Here is a 16,811-nt window from a genome sequence, read left to right as displayed (position 1 = left end):
CAACAAAGGGGTCTGGGTTACATTGTCATGCTGATTAGCTGGGAAAGGATTAAGGGCATTTTCTGATTCAGTTTACACAGATGAAACTACTTTTAGAAAAGAGTCACGCTAGCAGCTATGTCAAGGAAGAATGACTTTTGTAATCTGGGGCTTCTCTGGAGGGGTGGCCCCAAAACCAACAATGCAGGCAGGTAAAAAGCTTCATTGCATACTAAGGATCAGAGGTGCTATGTCAGAGGTAAGGTAAAAAAAGGGGGAGAATAAGGAGCGGGCGGCTCTGTGGTCTAAACCACTGAGCCTCTTGGGCTTGCTGATCGAAAGGTTGGCAGTTTGAATCTGCACGACGGGGTGAGCTCCCGTTACTCTGTCCCAGCTTCTGCCAACCTAGCAGTTCGAAAGCACACCACTGCAAGTAGATAAATAGGTACTGCTGCGGCAGGAAGGTAAACGGTGCTTCCATGCGTTTTGGCTTCTGTCACGGTGTTCCTGAAGCGAGATGAGTGTCACACCCCAAAGTTGCCTTTGACTGGACTTAACTGTCCAGGGGTCCTTTACCTTTTTTACCTATGTCAGATCAGGACATGGGGGTAAGATTTATTATATCCAGAGGCAGCATCTACCGAGGCAGCTTTAAGAGTCTCCAGAGCTTATTTCTTTATTCCTGATAGTAATTACAGTATTGTTCATGAGAAAGTCCAGTCACCTGACCAATTTGCTAAGCTGTGGGATTTGTGCCTTTGATGTGCAGTTCTAGAATACAGTCCCAAGACTGTACAGTCAGTGTGAGATTAGTGAGATGTGGGTCAGGCTTCTGAGATCACTCTTTGAAAGGAATAGGGTGCCTCTCATCAATTATTGTAGGGTTGCCATATTTCAAAAAGTGAAAAGCCAGATACAAAAGTTGTTGAGTTTTTTGGGCAAAGTTGTTGTGCTGCCATATGCCCGGGTTTTCAACGATTTTTGAAAATTCCGTCCGGATGCTATTTTCGATGGATGAATCCTGGGTATGTCTGGGAAATTCCGGACTTATGGCAGCCCTAATTATCAGCACCTCTAACAAACTACAGTTCCCAGGATTTTTTTTGGGGGGGGGATGACGACCCAGGACTGTTAAAGTGGTGTAGTTGTGCTTTAAATGCATGCTATACTTTTAACCATACTGTGCAACATCTGGTGGTGGGGAAGAGATATGAATATAAAATTAGTTTTCAGATTAGTTTGAGAGACATTTTATGTCTTTAGTTCAAAGATTTTTGATGCAACTTTTAATCAAATTATCTCCAGCAGTACAAAACAAACAACACAGTGGCTTTTGTTCCTCTGGCCACTGGCAGAAGCCAGAGTCTTCCCTCACTCTCACATCTGTTGTTCCAGAGCAGCTGCCAGTTGAGTAAAGTTATCTCCCTGCAGCCACAGCTCTGTCATCTAATTTAACCATTAGAATCTTATCTTGCCATGGAAATACAACTACATAAAGCAGGAGGCTTAGCAATTTAAAGTACAGTATGACGAGGCACAAGCAGCTGGATCACCTGCCAACCTCCATCCTTTCTTTTGAAAGCCATTTCCTCAACTCGCCAGTGGGCAAGAAGTGTGAAAGATAAAATGTTTTCCTCACAGTTTGTTGAGTGTGGTGTAGTGGTTAGAGCTGGTGAACTAGGACCTGGGAGACCAAGGTTCAAATTCCACACAGGACTACAAAGTTCATGGGGTGCTCTTTGCCCCGCCACCCATTGTCTCTCAGCCAAACCTACTCCTCAGGATTGTTACAAGGATAAAATGTGGCGTGGGAGAACCATGTATGTAAATGTAAGAATAACTAACTAAATAAACCAGTCTTTCTTCCCCCAACCTGGTGCCCTCTAGAGGTTTAGGATTACAACTCCCATAGTCCCTGACCATTGATTATGCTGGCTGCAACTGATGGAAGTTGTAGTCCAACAATATCTGGAGGGCACTAGGTTGAAGGCTGCCATAGAGGTGAGGAAGTAGGCAACCTGGTAGTCTTATAAAGTTGTTGGACTTCAACTTTCTGCCTATGCTGGTAGGGGCTGAAGGGAACTGTAGTCCAACATCATCTTGAGGACTCAACTTCTGTTTTTCCTAAACATTTTCCCCCTCCGCTAGCCGGGAGAAAGAGCTGCCTATAGAAATCAAATAGAGAACTCCATGATTTTATTTTGGTTTATATCTGAACAACAGCTGGTCACTCCATACACCAATGAGTGCAGCCTAGTAGTAGTATTAGGCGGGCGTTCCTGCTAGGTGTTATTTTGTAAAAAATAATATTTTTTTCTCAGCGTTTTTAAACATTTAGGTTAGACTAGAGCCTCACTGAACTCTTCTTGTGAATAGACATCTAACCCGTCCACATGCAAACCAATGAAATATTAGACTTCTTTATGCAGGTGAGTGTTGGATCTGTTCAGGCAGGACAATTTAAGTGGACATTTTCTTCAACTTTCGTGCTTCGTGGGCGGGAATTTTGAAAGGAAGTCCAAATGAGCCCAGTTCCTAAACTACTGTGCCTCAGCTTCTAGCTCCTCATCATTTATGTTATTTATTTTCCGTATTAATTTATCGCCCCCCCCCCCAGATCCCAGGGCAGAAATGACATAAGGCCAAAGTTAAACGAGAATATCAAACCAGGCCAGCATAAACTTCATACAGATTAAACAACAGCAACAATGACAATTTCAAGCTAGCATCCCTCACCTTTAAAAGGATGGCGGGCAAAGAGGTGCGAATGCATTTGTTATGAGCATAGTCTACATCTGAAGTCGCACGGTTAGGGCGATTAATTAATTTTTTTATGTTCAAAAATGCCTTAATGCCCACCGAACTCCGAAATAGGTCCTGGCTTCCCAGAACATAAATGCTCTCCTGCTACCTGTTGCGGAGGACGCGCTGCTGCCCAACTACACCTGCCCTAAAACACGGACTTTACCAATTTCTACGGGCAGAGCTTTCTCACTCCCGCTCAAGAGGAGAAAAGAGCCGGTTTATAACGTGAGCCCCGGAAGCTTCCTCTCCTAAGGAAAAAAAGGCAGTCTATACTTTTTTCTTTATCTTTGCGGTCCACTAGGATTATCGAAAGTTGTAGGAGGGGGGAGAAAGAAAGAGTGTCCTCCACGATCCCATGGTGCCGTGCGGCTGCGCGCATGCGCAAAGGGAACACAACGTGCGACGGAGTTTCCCTCCGACGTTTATTAGCGGCGCCGCCGGTGGCGTAATTCGAGCTCCGGAATCTTGCCGCCTTTTGAAACTTCCCGCCGGGGAGACCTCCGAAGAGCCGCAGCCTGACAGGGCGGCTGCAGTCCAGAGAGCTCAGGCCATAACGACCCCACATCCCACGCTTGGGAGAGGGGGGGGTTCCTTTCCCCCCTCGCCGCCGCCATGTCGGCGGGCTTCTCCTTCGGAGCCGGGACTCTGCCTTCGGCTACCGCAGCTGCTGCTGGTACTGGAGGCGGCGGCGGAGGGGGCTTCTCGTTTGGAGGCACCCCGAGGTAAGCAGGGCTTGGGGAGGCGGGGAAAGTGTGGAGGCGCCTCGGACGGAGCGGGGAGTAGACTTGGCCGGCAGGGCTCGGTTGAAGGCATCGCCTCCCTGCCATTATTATCCTCGTCTTGTTACGTAGAACACGCGCGCCCAAGTTGCTCGAGGCTGCGCACGTGGCTCCCTCCCCACCCGCCACCCGAACCCTGTGAGGTAGTTTGTTGCTATGCGGTGAAAATATCTCTCATCCCCAGCTTCGTGGGTGAAGCTGGGATTTTAGCCTAGGTCTTCCAGAGTCCACGCTGGGATTTATTTTGAAGTGTGTTGTGAACAGCAGCCGAAGTGAAGTACTTAAAAAAAAGAAAGAAAACTCAACTAGAATTTCTGCGATCGATAAAAGCATTATTATTATTATTATTAATTGAATTTGTATACTGCTCTATACCTAGAGGTCTCTAGGCGGTTCACACAACAAAATATAAAACCACAAAAAACATAATCAAAAACAACCAAATAACCCCCATATATAATAATTGCCACAATATGTCCAGCTTGTAGGGTGAAGTGATTTTGGATGTCTCAGAAAGAGCCACAATGAATAATAGCTAAAGTCAAAAGCAAAACCTAAGACGGCAATTGTAGTCATACATTGGGGTTAAGTCCCATTGAGCTCAGTGGGGTTTGCTTCTGGGCAAGTGTGCATCTGGGATGGTGAATCTAGGGGAGAAACAAGTATGTCCTGTGAAGAATATTAGATACCTGCAGATTGCTGGCTGTTTTCTTTTGGACAAAATAAAAAAACAACCTTCCAGTAGCACCTTAGAGACCAACTAAGTTTGTTATTGGTATGAGCTTTCATGTGCATGCACACTTCTTCAGACATCTTCTGTACTTAAGACAGCTGTACTCAGCTTCTCTGAAGGAATAATCCAAACATCATGAGCCTTCTGCTTGTTTCTTTCACACAGAGAAGCTTCCAGAACCCTCTTGAATTAATTAGAATAAGAAAGATCTCTACACATCTGACCAATACTTTCTGTACCAAGAAATGCAAACTGATATGTCTATGCTTGTTGATGCTGGAAATTCACTTGCCATTTAAATAATAATAAGCAGGTACATAATGTTGCAAAGCAGAGTGTTCCTATTCAGCTCTCCCACCTCCCTTGCTCCCCCTTGCAGCAGCCAGCCACTATTTTATGGTTGCTGAGCATCCTCATTCCTCACTGAGCTCTTTAGGAGGTATTTATGTATTGTTTTTTTATTCTCTGTATATCTTCTTGAGTTTCTGTTCTTCAATTTTCCTGTACTTCTCCAGCAGTCAGGATTCCCACTAGCCTCTTGTGTTTTCGATGGTGCTGTTTGAAAGTGCATAAGATAACTGATTTCACTATTAGCATAGCGGATGATAACGATGGAAGGGGTTTAGGCTAAGCTCACCATCACATTGAACACACTATGTTTTTGTGTTCTTTTTCCCCTCAATGTTCTTTACCCTGATTGCGTTGTGTCTGACACTCAGGGTGTTAAAACATCAAATAAACTTTACAAGTGCTGATGAGAATAGCTGTCAGATTTTGTGTTGTATTCGCAGTTGCTTTCCATATTGTGGCTATGATAGAGCTCATCTGCACTGTCTTATAATATATTACATTCGTACTGTCGTAACTTTAAGGTATTTAAACCTGCTGGTTACATCATTATTAATTTTGCAACATAGACATCCCATGTCTGAAATGTTATATGAGATCCAAAACAGAGTTGACAGCAATTATAGAAGCTGCTTGTTGTGTTATTACTGGAGAGCCAACAGCGTCACGTAAACTTTTCTGCCTGATAGGTGATGGCGAGTGAACAATAGTAGAAATTGAAAACCATGTATGAAATGTGTTGCATTGCTACAAGGATTTTTTATTCTACTTCAGTCTGAAAAAGAGCTCACTTTTAATCTGCTAATAACTTCTTTTAAAACTTGTTCTGGGATGTGAGAAATAAAGTTAACTGTATATCTCTGGGATAGTCAGGCCCTACCCTTCAGACTGAAAATGTAAAGAATTTTGTGTTTCCTATAATATTTCCAGTAATGTCAGAAGTTTAGTTTGAGAGCTGCTTCATTCTAGTGGACTGTTTTTTATTCAGCTTGAGTTGAAATCACTAATAACTTTGGGTCTCTGTCCCTTTCCATATAGGGTTCTGAAACATGTAATTAGTTACTTGATTATGTTAACACTGCAAATGCAATTGTTTGTTTTAAGTGTTTGCCTGTGTTAAAATAATGACAATTAGCAGCAAAAAACCCAAAAAAGGCAACATAAATCTTGGTTGACTTGAGGGTGAAATATCTGCTGGTAGCATTTACGTTCATATTAAAGGGAGAAATATGGAAGAGGCATTTTGACTTTCAAACTGTTCTGTAGAACTACTGCAATGAAGAAATAAAAAAATGAATGTGTGTTAAATTTAACTAATTTATTTGTCTTGTAATGTAGCTCAACTGGAGGGCTTAATTTTGGGACATTGGGCTCGACAGCTACAGCAACTACAACCGCTTCATCGGTAGGCTTTGGAACTGGACTTTTTAGCTCAAAACCTGCCACTGGTTTTACATTGGGAGGGGCTAATACAGGTAAAATATTATATTTCTACACTTTTAAGATGAGACAAGTATAATGACATTTGAAATGTGTAAAAAAATATAGTAGGTTATAAATAACGGTATATGCATTTGTCTAAAAATAACACTTTATATACCTGTATACTAGACAAGCATATATGGAACTGTAGTTGTTTGCATATACTGTATAGTGATATAATACACCTTTTTTGCTTTTCTCTTTATGCATTTTTTATTTCTACTTTATTTTGTTCAATTGAAAAATAAAAAAGGTGAGCCTTGAACTGGTAACTGATTTGAGAGTTAGTGATGAGAATTAGTGGCAAAATGCAGGAGTAGCTAAAATTTCAAATTATATTCAGTAATTTTGCTCCTTGCCAAAAATATTTATATCTTCATTATTAAAAGCACTCTCTGGTTATATAGTATTATTAGAGAGCTGATAATGTATTTAAAAAAAATATGCATTTTACATGTCTTAATATATCAGTTATACAGTAGTCATTGTTTCTCTCACACTCTTACTTCCACACACATCCCTCTGGGGGGTCCTGTTTAGTCCTTGTTAAGCTGCATCTCCTTAATTACCACCCCTCTTCTGCTTATTTTATCTGCTGCTCATAAACCTAATGCCACTTTGAAGTTTATCTGATTGTTATATTTCTTTTAATATTCGCCAAAGTATTTCCACTCTTCTTTTATATCCAACTCATCTTGATTTCTTATCTTTGCAGTCAACATTACTACTCTGCATATTCTATTAGCTTATTCTGCCAGTCTATTTTTGGCCTTCAACCTTTAGGCATAAATTATTCTGGCCACTGTTTTTGCGTAGCGGAAAAAAGACTTACCGTATTTTTTGTCCTATAGGGCGCACCGGCTTCGCTGCCGTCCCCCAGCATTTTAAAAGCCCCCGGGACAGCGGAGACTTCTCGATTTTAAAGAAGTCCTTTAAAGAAGCGATTTTAAAGCCCCCGGGAAGGCAGGCGGGGGGGAGCAAAGACTTTCGCCCCCCGCCGGCCTTCAGAAGAGGTCCAGTACCTCTTCTGAAGGCCGGCGGGGGGCAAAAGTTTTTGCTCCCCCCGTCTGTCTTCAAAAGCCGTCCGGGATAGCGGGAAGCGCTTCCCTGCTATCCCGGACCGCTTTTAAAATGCTGGCGGTGGGGAGCAAAGCCTTTCGGCCCCCGCCGCCCTTCCTGGACCTCTTCTGAAGGCCGGAGGGGGGGGAAAGGCTTTGCTCCCCACCGCCAGCATTTAAAAGAGGTCCCCGGAGATTTCCCTATGGGCTTTCTTCTTGCGAAGCAAGCCCATAGGGAAAATCGTCTAGCGAAGCGACGCAAAAACCGAAAAACCCTTTCGTCTTGCGGGTTTTTCGTCTTGCGAGGCATTCGTCTTGCGGGGCATCACTGTATTACACAGGAACAGCAACCACCATGGCTACAGGACTGACACTTGGTAAGTGCTATATGTTCAAAGCTAGCTTTGCTTTTTCTTTAAATGGGGTGTGACTTTCAGAGCTGCCCAAACGAAAAGTTCTGGATTTGGATGATGAGAGACTTGGAATGCTGGATAAACCCCAAAGATGACTAAAGTGTCAAGAAGAAAAATATGAAAGTAAAAACTGTAGATAATGGTACATTAGGAACATGTACTCAAATATTTACTTGGTTGGTTCAAATCCAGATGTAACATTCAGCTCCCCACCTCCTTTCCACGGCCTTGTTAGCCTTCCTGATCCCCAGTCTCCAAAGCTCTTGGCTATTCGTGTGTTGTGATATGTGCTATTCAATTTCTGTAACCTGCCTATGTGATATTTTCCCATTATCTTTCTATTTGTTTCCCTGTTTTCTTCGTTTTCTTCATGTTCTTTTTATCAGGTCTGTCTCTTCCTCCCATTTTTTTCAAAGGTGCCTGTATTCAGGCCACAGTCCATAGCCATCAACAATTCTGCTTCCGCACTCTGTATAATCTGTTAAGGGCGTGCCATTGATATGCGGTAGAATTGAGCTAGCATGTGTTGGTTGTGATCCCATGCCTAATGCAGCTTGGTTGTGATCCTGGACTGGGCCCTGCTTCCAGATATCCAGGTTGTAGTAGTCATCGGAAGTATACTTTTATCAGGTGCATCTGATTCTTCATCCAGTTGCTCCTTAGTTAAAAGGACTAGGCCACTGTCACTTATGCATGGTGATCTCTGAGTTGGACTACAGTAAAGTACTCTGTGTAGGCCCACTATTGAAGCTGGGAAGTGATAGCTGGTGCCAAATTCTGCCTGTGTTTTGACCGGAATGGCCCAAAGAGTATATTATGTCGCTTATTGTCCACTTGATCTGTCTACAGTTTCTGGCTATTATCCTTGGTCCTGATGGTGGTCCTATAAAGCAGTGAATAGCTTGGACCCATTATATTCCAGGTTCTCCAATGCTCTGGGATGAACCAGAAACCTTGTTTCAGGTGGTACATATTAAAAACATGAAACTTGTAGGTCCCAGGGTTGACCTTCCCCAGTGGTGGTGATGATTTTGTCATCGTATCCCCTGGGAACAGGGGACAACAGTGTTGGGAAGCAGTGCATATATTATTGGTTGTTGTTTTTAAAAGAATTTCAGAAGCACTCAAAATATGGGAAGCTTGGCTATCTCTTACTGCTAGTACATGTTGTTAAATATGTTTCACTGCTTTGAGTCTAATGGAAGAGTGAGTGAAAAAATTAATGTGGCTTTGCTCACTTTTCACAGGCTATATACAGATTTAGAGTAATAAATTTAGAATTCTTAATTTTACTGAACATACCCAGTTTAAGTGGCATCAAAAGAAGAATGACATTTTATTGTTCTTTTACAGGCACACCTGCTTCTACTTCTGCAAGTACCCCAGGACTTAGTCTAGGTTTCAGCAAACCTGCAGGATCAGCCACACCATTTGCTTTGCCTATCTCTTCTGCCACCTCTGGCCTCTCACTTTCCTCTGCTCTTGCATCTGCGCCAGCAACAGGTAATATACACTTATAGTTTTGTGTTTAAATCATATTTTCCATTGTTCACAAATGCATAATTGTTCCTAAAAAAAGAAACCAGGTGAATCAGTGCAGTTCTGATAAAGATGATTGAACATTCACATAATGGTATTAGTTTAGTACACTGAATTAACTTGAGAACATGGTACGTGATAGGGAAGCCAGTATGAAGGATGCTAAAAGAAGCATCCTACGTCTGATAAGAGGAGAAAAGTGCCAAGAAACTCTGCTTTGTTTGTCATCAAAATCCCTTTAACTGCACAGTGATGTAAGATTGGAGCATATGCATCATGCCTAAGGAATACTTGCCTCAGAATGTATGCTGTAAGATTGGTGTGGGGGAATCTATAGCCTTCTAGATATTGCTGGACTACAGCATGTATCATTCCTAACCCTTGGCCATGCTGGCTAGAGTTGGAGCTGAGCAACATCTGCATGGTCACAGATACTTTTTAAAATTTGCTTTCCTTTAAAAGGATGTCTGTTGCCCCAAGTCCTCCAGATGATTTAGTGCAAGAGTGCTTAATCCATGCAAGTAAATGATGACAGCGGTAACAGCAGGTAGAATTTGTGAAAGTTTCGGCCATATTGTCCACAACTGAATTCCAATAGTTGTTTATTTAGCAGGTAATAATAGCTGTTATTATGAAGGAAAATCAGCATGCGTGTTTTCAGCTTACACCTCTGCTTAATATTCAGGGTCCACTGGCTTTACGCTGAACTTGGGAGGCACAGCTCCAACCACAACAGTATCCACAGGACTTTCTCTTGGGGGAGCCTTAGCTGGTTTAGGAGGGACACTCTTCCCAAATGCAAGCTCAGCTGCTACAGGTGACAAGCCTTTTATGTGCATCTACCGCCTCAGATTTGTCCAAAAGATGTGTGTCTTATCAAGACTGTTGAGATACCGTGTGTGTTGCTAATCCTGTTGTGCTAGAACTAAGTAATTGTTCCTGGTCCTTTATTTTGAAGTACTTGGGTTTGTGGTCATCTACATTAACAACTAATAAATGAACAGCATCACTTGCTGTGTTACTATCTGAAAATTAGAAATAGTTTGGGGCTCAAGGTCAACAGAGAGTTCTCAGTAGTTAAGTTGCTTTCTGAGAGTTTCTGAGATCAATGAATCAAGGATGAACCTCTGCCCACCTTAGAGCTTGGAATAACACCCACATAGTCGGGTGTTGATGTTTCTCGGAAGATTTCTGAAGCTCACGGCCTTATCCCTACCATTTTTGGCTGGAGAGCAGTGTTGATGATGAAAACAATTTTTCATTGTCTACACATACTACAAGTCTTTTTTTCCCCCACATCTACATATGGGTTCTAGCTGGTGAATGTAGACATAACATGCCTTTGATTTTCACTACTGGCAATTTATTGAGGATATATTTCTTCAAAAATGCTATATTCAGACTATTTTCAATACTGATGCATGACAAAAGGAAGTCTCTGATACAGTTGATGGATTACTTGCAGGGCTCGGACAGAATGCTTTCGGTTTGACTCTAGGGACGGCTGCAGCACCTGCTACTACTGTTAATGAAGGTCTTGGGGGCATAGACTTCAGTAGTTCTTCAGATAAAAAGAGTAAGTTTTTGTGGACACAGCTTGGAAAGGTGTTTCTCCAAGAATACTTACTAGGCACTGGCTTTTTTCTGGAACTGCATGGGGACTCATTAAAACAACAAATTCTAAATCTATCTTTTTAAATAGGAAACTATTTAATGAAACTAACTGCTTTATGATTCTACTGCTCTGGGATTTTGGTGCCTGGCGCTGAGGCTTGTGTTCCCAGTTGCTTCGCAGCTCATCAGTACTCCATACACCAAGAGTAGGGAATTTTTGTTCTGGCCAGATTTCTACCCCCAGGCCATTTCCCCAAATCTGCAGCCACATCACCTCTGATCTCAGGTGTGGAGCTGTATCAGCTGCCTGCACACCTGAAGCCTGCAAAAAGCAGGATCCAGCTCCCTGTGCACCAGTTGATGCACAGAAAATTCATTTCTGCTTGGTTCAGGTGCTCAAGTGCATTCTCAAGGAAATCCTCTCACATACCCTAACTCTGCTTGGTCACTTCTTCTCCTTCTCCTCCTCCTCCCATATACTTCCCCCCTGTCTTTATCTCCGACTGAAGCTCCTATTACAGCATGGATGGGGAACTTGTAGCCCTCCATATGTTGTTGAATTACAGCTCCTATTACAGCTCCCTGAATATGGGCTATGCTGACTGACCAATGGGAGTTGTAATCCAACAGTATTTGGAGGGCCATACATTCTCCACCCTGCCCTGCAGCATCTGAAACTATGCATAGAGCCCCTGTAGGATGGATAATAACAGTGGTTTTAAAATACCAGGTTATTTTTGTTAGAGAATTGCTGTTTTTTAAAAAATAGAAAAGAAAAAAATACACTATTTAAAATCTAAATTTAATGCAGACATGTTAGTCTGTACTCCAAAATAAAATAATTGCTACCTATCAAAATATGCTTTGAAAATGTCTGGCCTGAGATTGGTTAAATGACACTAACTGTGCAATCCTACCCGTATTTGGTGACCCTTAAAGTAAAACAAGTCAGGGAACTGGCTGCTGTTTGTTCAATAGCGGTGAACCAGAAGCTAGCATTTTTCCAAATAATATTTGAAGCTTTTAGCCGAGGGTAATAGGGGTGGGTATCCTTTTTAGAAAAGAGAGTCATTGATGGTGTTCAATATAAGAAACCTATTGATACTTTCATAATTCAAATTTAGGAGCATGTTTGTGTTTATACTAAGAGTTTTAACTTCCTTTCCCCCTCAGGTGACAAAACAGGAACGAGACCAGAGTAAGTGTACCAAATATTCATAGCTGGAAAAATACCTGTTGGGACCATGTGCCTCTTAAATGGAAGGCAACCAATAACTTCTTATTTTATTTAAGCATACATAAATTTCTGTACCGCTAAATATTCTCAATGTTGGGACGCGGGTGGCGCTGTGGGTAAAAACCTCAGCGCCTAGGACTTGCCGATTGAAAGGTCGGCGGTTCGAATCCCTGCGGCGGGGTGCGCTCCCGTTGCTCGGTCCCAGCGCCTGCCAACCTAGCAGTTCGAAAGCACCCTCGGGTGCAAGTAGATAAATAGGGACCGCTTTCTAGCGGGAAGGTAAACGGCGTTTCCGTGTGCAGCTCTGGCTCACCAGAGCAGCAATGTCATGCTGGCCACGTGACCCGAAAGTGTCTTCGGACAGCACTGGCCCCTGGCCTCTTGAGTGAGATGGGCGCACAACCCCAGAGTCTGGCAAGACTGGCCCGTATGGGCAGGGGTACCTTTACCTTTTTAAATATTCTCAAACCAAGGTACATAAGATCAGTGTTATAAACTAAACAAAAAAAAAAGACAGAGATCAGAAGAACATAAAGTGGGTCACATGGAAAGGTAAGCTTGTGTGAATAAATGTTTTAAAGTGGTGTCTTAAAAGAAGCACAGAAGACGCCTGCCTAATATACAAAGGCAATGAGTTCCACAATATTGGCGCTGCTATGCCAAGTACCCCATTCTTATGGCTGCATAACGTATATCACAAGGACAGTTAGTAATGCTTCTCCAACAGATCTCAAATAGGCAGGAATGTATGGAGAACGGTGGTCCTTCAAGGAGGGTGGTCCCAAGTTATTTAGGGCTTTATATGATAACAGTTGCACCTTAAATTTGGCCAGATAGTAAGTATATTGAGAGGAGATACTTCATCATTGGTGTTGTATGCTGTCAAGGAACACCACCAACCTCCTAACCTGCTACTTCAGAGACAATAACCCTGGTCAGAAGAGGCAAGTTGGCCAACCATGGAGCCTGCATATTGCCAGGATTCCAGCTTAGTTTATTGGCTCTCCTCTAGGCTACCACTGCACTTGTACCCTGGTCCAGAACTTGCATGGCCACACCTGGTTCATGGTGCTTTTCCGATGCTGGACTCCAGTTTCCATCATCCCTGAGGCTTTTGGGAGTTTACGTCAGTGACCCCTAAAGGGTACCGAATTGTTTACAGTTAGTGGACTAAATTGATTGGGTTTAATCTTCGTGATAACAAGTTAGGATGATGGAGCTGGTGCAGATTTGACTGTGATGTTGTAATTTCCAGAGAGGAAGGTATGTATGTTCATATATATATATATATGTTCATATATATATATATATATATATATATATATATATATATATTAGTATGTTCATTCTCAACACTAGTTTCTCATTTCTGTAGGAGAAAGATATTTGGGGTTGCAGGGGGAAATAATGAGAAGGTTTTCCAAAACTTTTTTCTGCTGCTGGTTAATGATAATTTGGGTAGAACATTCAAAAAATTCAGTGGTTAATGGGCTTAGTGCAGTTCTTTGCATCTGTTATGTTAAATAAAAGCTGCTGCTACTGCTGTTTAGAGAGTGTCATGCTAATAATGATGTACATGTCTGTTGGCAGGGATAGTAAAGCCCTGAAAGATGAAAATCTACCTCCAGTAATCTGCCAAGATGTAGAAAATCTTCAGTAAGTATTTCCTGGGTCCTTGGAATTCCAGATCTCTTTTGTTACTGAAACTTACCTTGAAGATTTTTGGACTAGTAAGAGTACTCTTTTGTTCACAGTTTCAAAATACTTGGCTTTGACAGCTGCGAGTATACTGTTCTGCAGATGCTGTGAAGGAACCTCAGGTCTTGCTTACCTGAAGTCACTTCAGTAAAATGTAACTGGTGGGCTGCAGGCTGGAATCAGCCCACAAGGTGCTTCCGTTGGGCCCCTGATAACTCCGTCACAGCCCTAATCCTTGTCCACTCTACCACGGCTTATCCTGTTGTTCGGTGATGTGAGGAGAGTTCTCTTGAGAGAGAGGGGAAGATGACGGAGGGGGGAGCCTTAAGCTTCTCCCCTCTTTGCAGTGCCTCTCCCCAGCACAGCTCAGATCTGAGATTGCAGCTCAAGAATGGGAAAGGTGGAAATTGCGTTAAGAAAGGGAAGTCTGTATTGTCAGTGTGCGATGCAGAACACAAGCACTGAATTGGCCATGGAGAAAGAGGTGTGAGTGTGTGAGAGAGAGGATGGGGGAGAGGGGTCTTTGTTGTGTTTGAGATATGTGGAGAGAGAGAGAGAGAGAGAGAGAGAGCGCGTACACACACACACACACACACACTTTATTCCCCAAACCACCATCAGTACGCAGCCCTGACCACTTTCCTCTGAGATTTCCCAGCGCTGAGGAGAGAGAGGTTCCTTAGCCTGTAGTTCTGAAGAGTTGGGGTTGGGAGCATTGCATGGATTAATTCTGTCTTCTGATTTCTCCTCTCCCAGGAAGTTTGTAAAAGAGCAGAAGCAGGTCCAGGAAGAAATTAGTCGAATGTCCTCCAAAGCAATGCTCAAAGTGCAGGAAGACATTAAAGCTTTGAAACAACTTTTATCAGTTGCTGCCAGTGGATTACAGAGAAACACTCTTAATATTGATAAGCTGAAAGTGGAAACTGCTCAGGTATAAGCAACTCTGATGGGGATCACGTGCTAGCCTAAAGCTAGAAAAAATGATAATATTCCTATCCTCTTGGAAAATGCAGATCGGCTTGCCTAACAGCTGTGCTGGGCAGTCCTTGATTTGAAGCAGCTGAGAACTTTGTTTACCATACAACTGTAACAGTATAATGTTTGCTGTCCTGAAAGGTTGTTTCCATAATACAGAAAACTCATCACTTGGTATCTGGCATTGTATCATATCTTCCCTCTCGTGTGCTTTCCCTGTAGAGTTCATTAGGTCTAGTCTTTTCCAGCTCCTATCTGTTAGGTTTTTGAAGCCTCTGGGCAAAATTTTATTGCAGTGGTCCCCAATTAAGTTCTGTGTCCCCTTGTTTTTCAAAACCCCTGGTCTAAAATTATAGTCTGATCTGTAATCACGTCCCATTCCTTCGCCCGCCCCCCAATAATAATGAACATGGTAAAGTTCATCCTTCAGATATTAGCTAATTAAATTATCAGGAATAAATTGTTCACTGAAACAGGTGTGTCATTTTACTGAACTGCAAGAATTACAAGAGCCATTTTTTCCACCTTAGGAGCTTAAAAATGCTGAAATAGCATTAAGAACACAGAAAACGCCGCCTGGCCTTCAACATGAAAATTCAGCACCAGCAGAGTGAGTACAGCCTTGCATGTCTTGCCCATAATAAGTGTTTTTATATTGCATGTTGTATAGTTAGTCTTATATTGTATACAGGTTCAAGCCTTATATTGGATATGGGTTTAATATAAAATACGCTTTTGTATCTGCATGGTTGGTTCACTCAGACTGTCCTGTATCTCATGCTAGAATACTGCACAAGGAAAGTAAACTAAATCCGAATGTATTATTTTGATTCCACAAGCAGAGTATGATAATTGCTATGAACCCTTTGCAGAGATATGCTAAGCGCTATTTCTCTTTTGCACATAGTTCTAAGGGATCAGCCTTCTGAGCTTCTTTCAAATAGATACCAAAGGGTGTAACAGTTTGATTCTGGCTGGACTGATTTCTCACTGTAGTGGGAGATGTTTCCTGAGAAATAATTAGTGTTTTTCCTTTTAATTAGGGACATGATTTGAATATGTCCAAAATAATTTAGCTGGGTGGAAAGACAACTTCTTTAAATTGCCTTTTAAAAGAAAAGGTTACTGTAATATGGTAGGCTTTCCCTGGCTTTGTTAACAGGGGGTGTATATAGAATCATGGAATTGTAGAGTTAGAAGGAAGCATGTTCTTCATCTAGTCCAACCCCCTGCAATGCAAGAATCTTTCTCCGAATCTGGGGCTCAAACCCATGAACCTGAAATTAAGAGTCTCACACTCTACTGATTGCAGAAACTCGACTTCTCCTCCCTCACTCGTGATTGAGAGCCGTTAGTGTGTACACAGGTTATTTGGGGGGGGTTATCCTGCTTTTCAGCAGAAAAAGGCTTCCAGAGCAGCTTATATAATTAAAATTAAGACAGTTCCTGCCCACAGGCTGACCATCTGAAAGATGTGACAAAAAAAGAAAAGGGAATTGGACAGAAGAAAAAGAAAATAAGCGAATTCATGCACCGTTTCTGAAGGTTTAAAATTAGACTTGAATACTTTCTGTAGAGTTCTTTATTCACTTCCGTCATTTAAATGCTCTAAAATATACTTAATTTAGCTACTTCAGGATCTTGGTTGAACAGTTTGAAGTACAACTGCAGCAGTACAGACAACAAATTGAAGAACTGGAAAACCATCTTGCCACCCAGGCAAACAATTCCCATATAACCCCACAAGGTAAAAAGTTAGTGATTTCACCAGTTGCCTTAATTGCTTTTTTGTAAGGTTTAAAAGTAATAAATATTATTTTTTTAAAAAAATTAATTGCTGTGTCATACCGCACTTTTTGCTTCTGGCAGACTCGCAGGGATTTGTGTTCAGATTTGATTCCAAATTTAGGGCCGAAGTTACAGAAGCTAACATAATTGCTGGGATCCATAAGGTGGGTTCACACACCCAAGAGAGGGCTGGCAGCAAAGCATTACTTATTTTCTTGCAAACAGCCTTCACATATACGGTATGTCCTTTGACTACAGAACCCAAGCATTTTTTAAAAACTCTGAGGGAGATCCCCCAGGATCCCCTTGACCAATGCTCCACGTGAAGAGAGGCTTAGAGGAGGTTTGAGTCTGTTTACATGT

The 16,811-nt window shown here is 42.2% G+C and overlaps 1 protein-coding gene across 3 annotated transcripts in view; it reads left to right on the top strand.

Moving 5' to 3' along the window:
* The first annotated feature begins 16 nt into the window (after positions 1-16).
* NUP58 (nucleoporin 58) overlaps positions 17-16,811 on the top strand; it is a 34,975-nt gene continuing 18,180 nt past the window's right edge. Inside the window, exons 1-11 of one of the 3 annotated variants that reach the window (XM_083736712.1) lie at positions 17-191; positions 5,983-6,119; positions 7,526-7,561; positions 8,951-9,100; positions 9,822-9,953; positions 10,602-10,712; positions 11,924-11,948; positions 13,578-13,643; positions 14,442-14,616; positions 15,191-15,270; positions 16,289-16,407. In XM_083736712.1, coding sequence (XP_083592838.1) covers positions 118-191; positions 5,983-6,119; positions 7,526-7,561; positions 8,951-9,100; positions 9,822-9,953; positions 10,602-10,712; positions 11,924-11,948; positions 13,578-13,643; positions 14,442-14,616; positions 15,191-15,270; positions 16,289-16,407 — 1,105 coding nt within the window. In that variant the 5' untranslated portion in view covers positions 17-117. Of the gene's footprint in view, positions 192-3,110; positions 3,507-5,982; positions 6,120-7,525; positions 7,562-8,950; positions 9,101-9,821; positions 9,954-10,601; positions 10,713-11,923; positions 11,949-13,577; positions 13,644-14,441; positions 14,617-15,190; positions 15,271-16,288; positions 16,408-16,811 lie in introns of those variants that run through there. The other 2 variants (XM_083736713.1, XM_083736711.1) reach the window with 2 other exon arrangements.

Source organism: Podarcis gaigeae (genome assembly GCF_964106915.1).
Source record: "Podarcis gaigeae genome assembly, chromosome: 4".
NCBI classification, from domain to species: Eukaryota; Metazoa; Chordata; class Lepidosauria; order Squamata; family Lacertidae; genus Podarcis; species Podarcis gaigeae.
The sequence above is the reverse complement of the archived record's forward strand: the minus strand, read 5'-3'. Positions and strand labels throughout refer to the sequence as shown.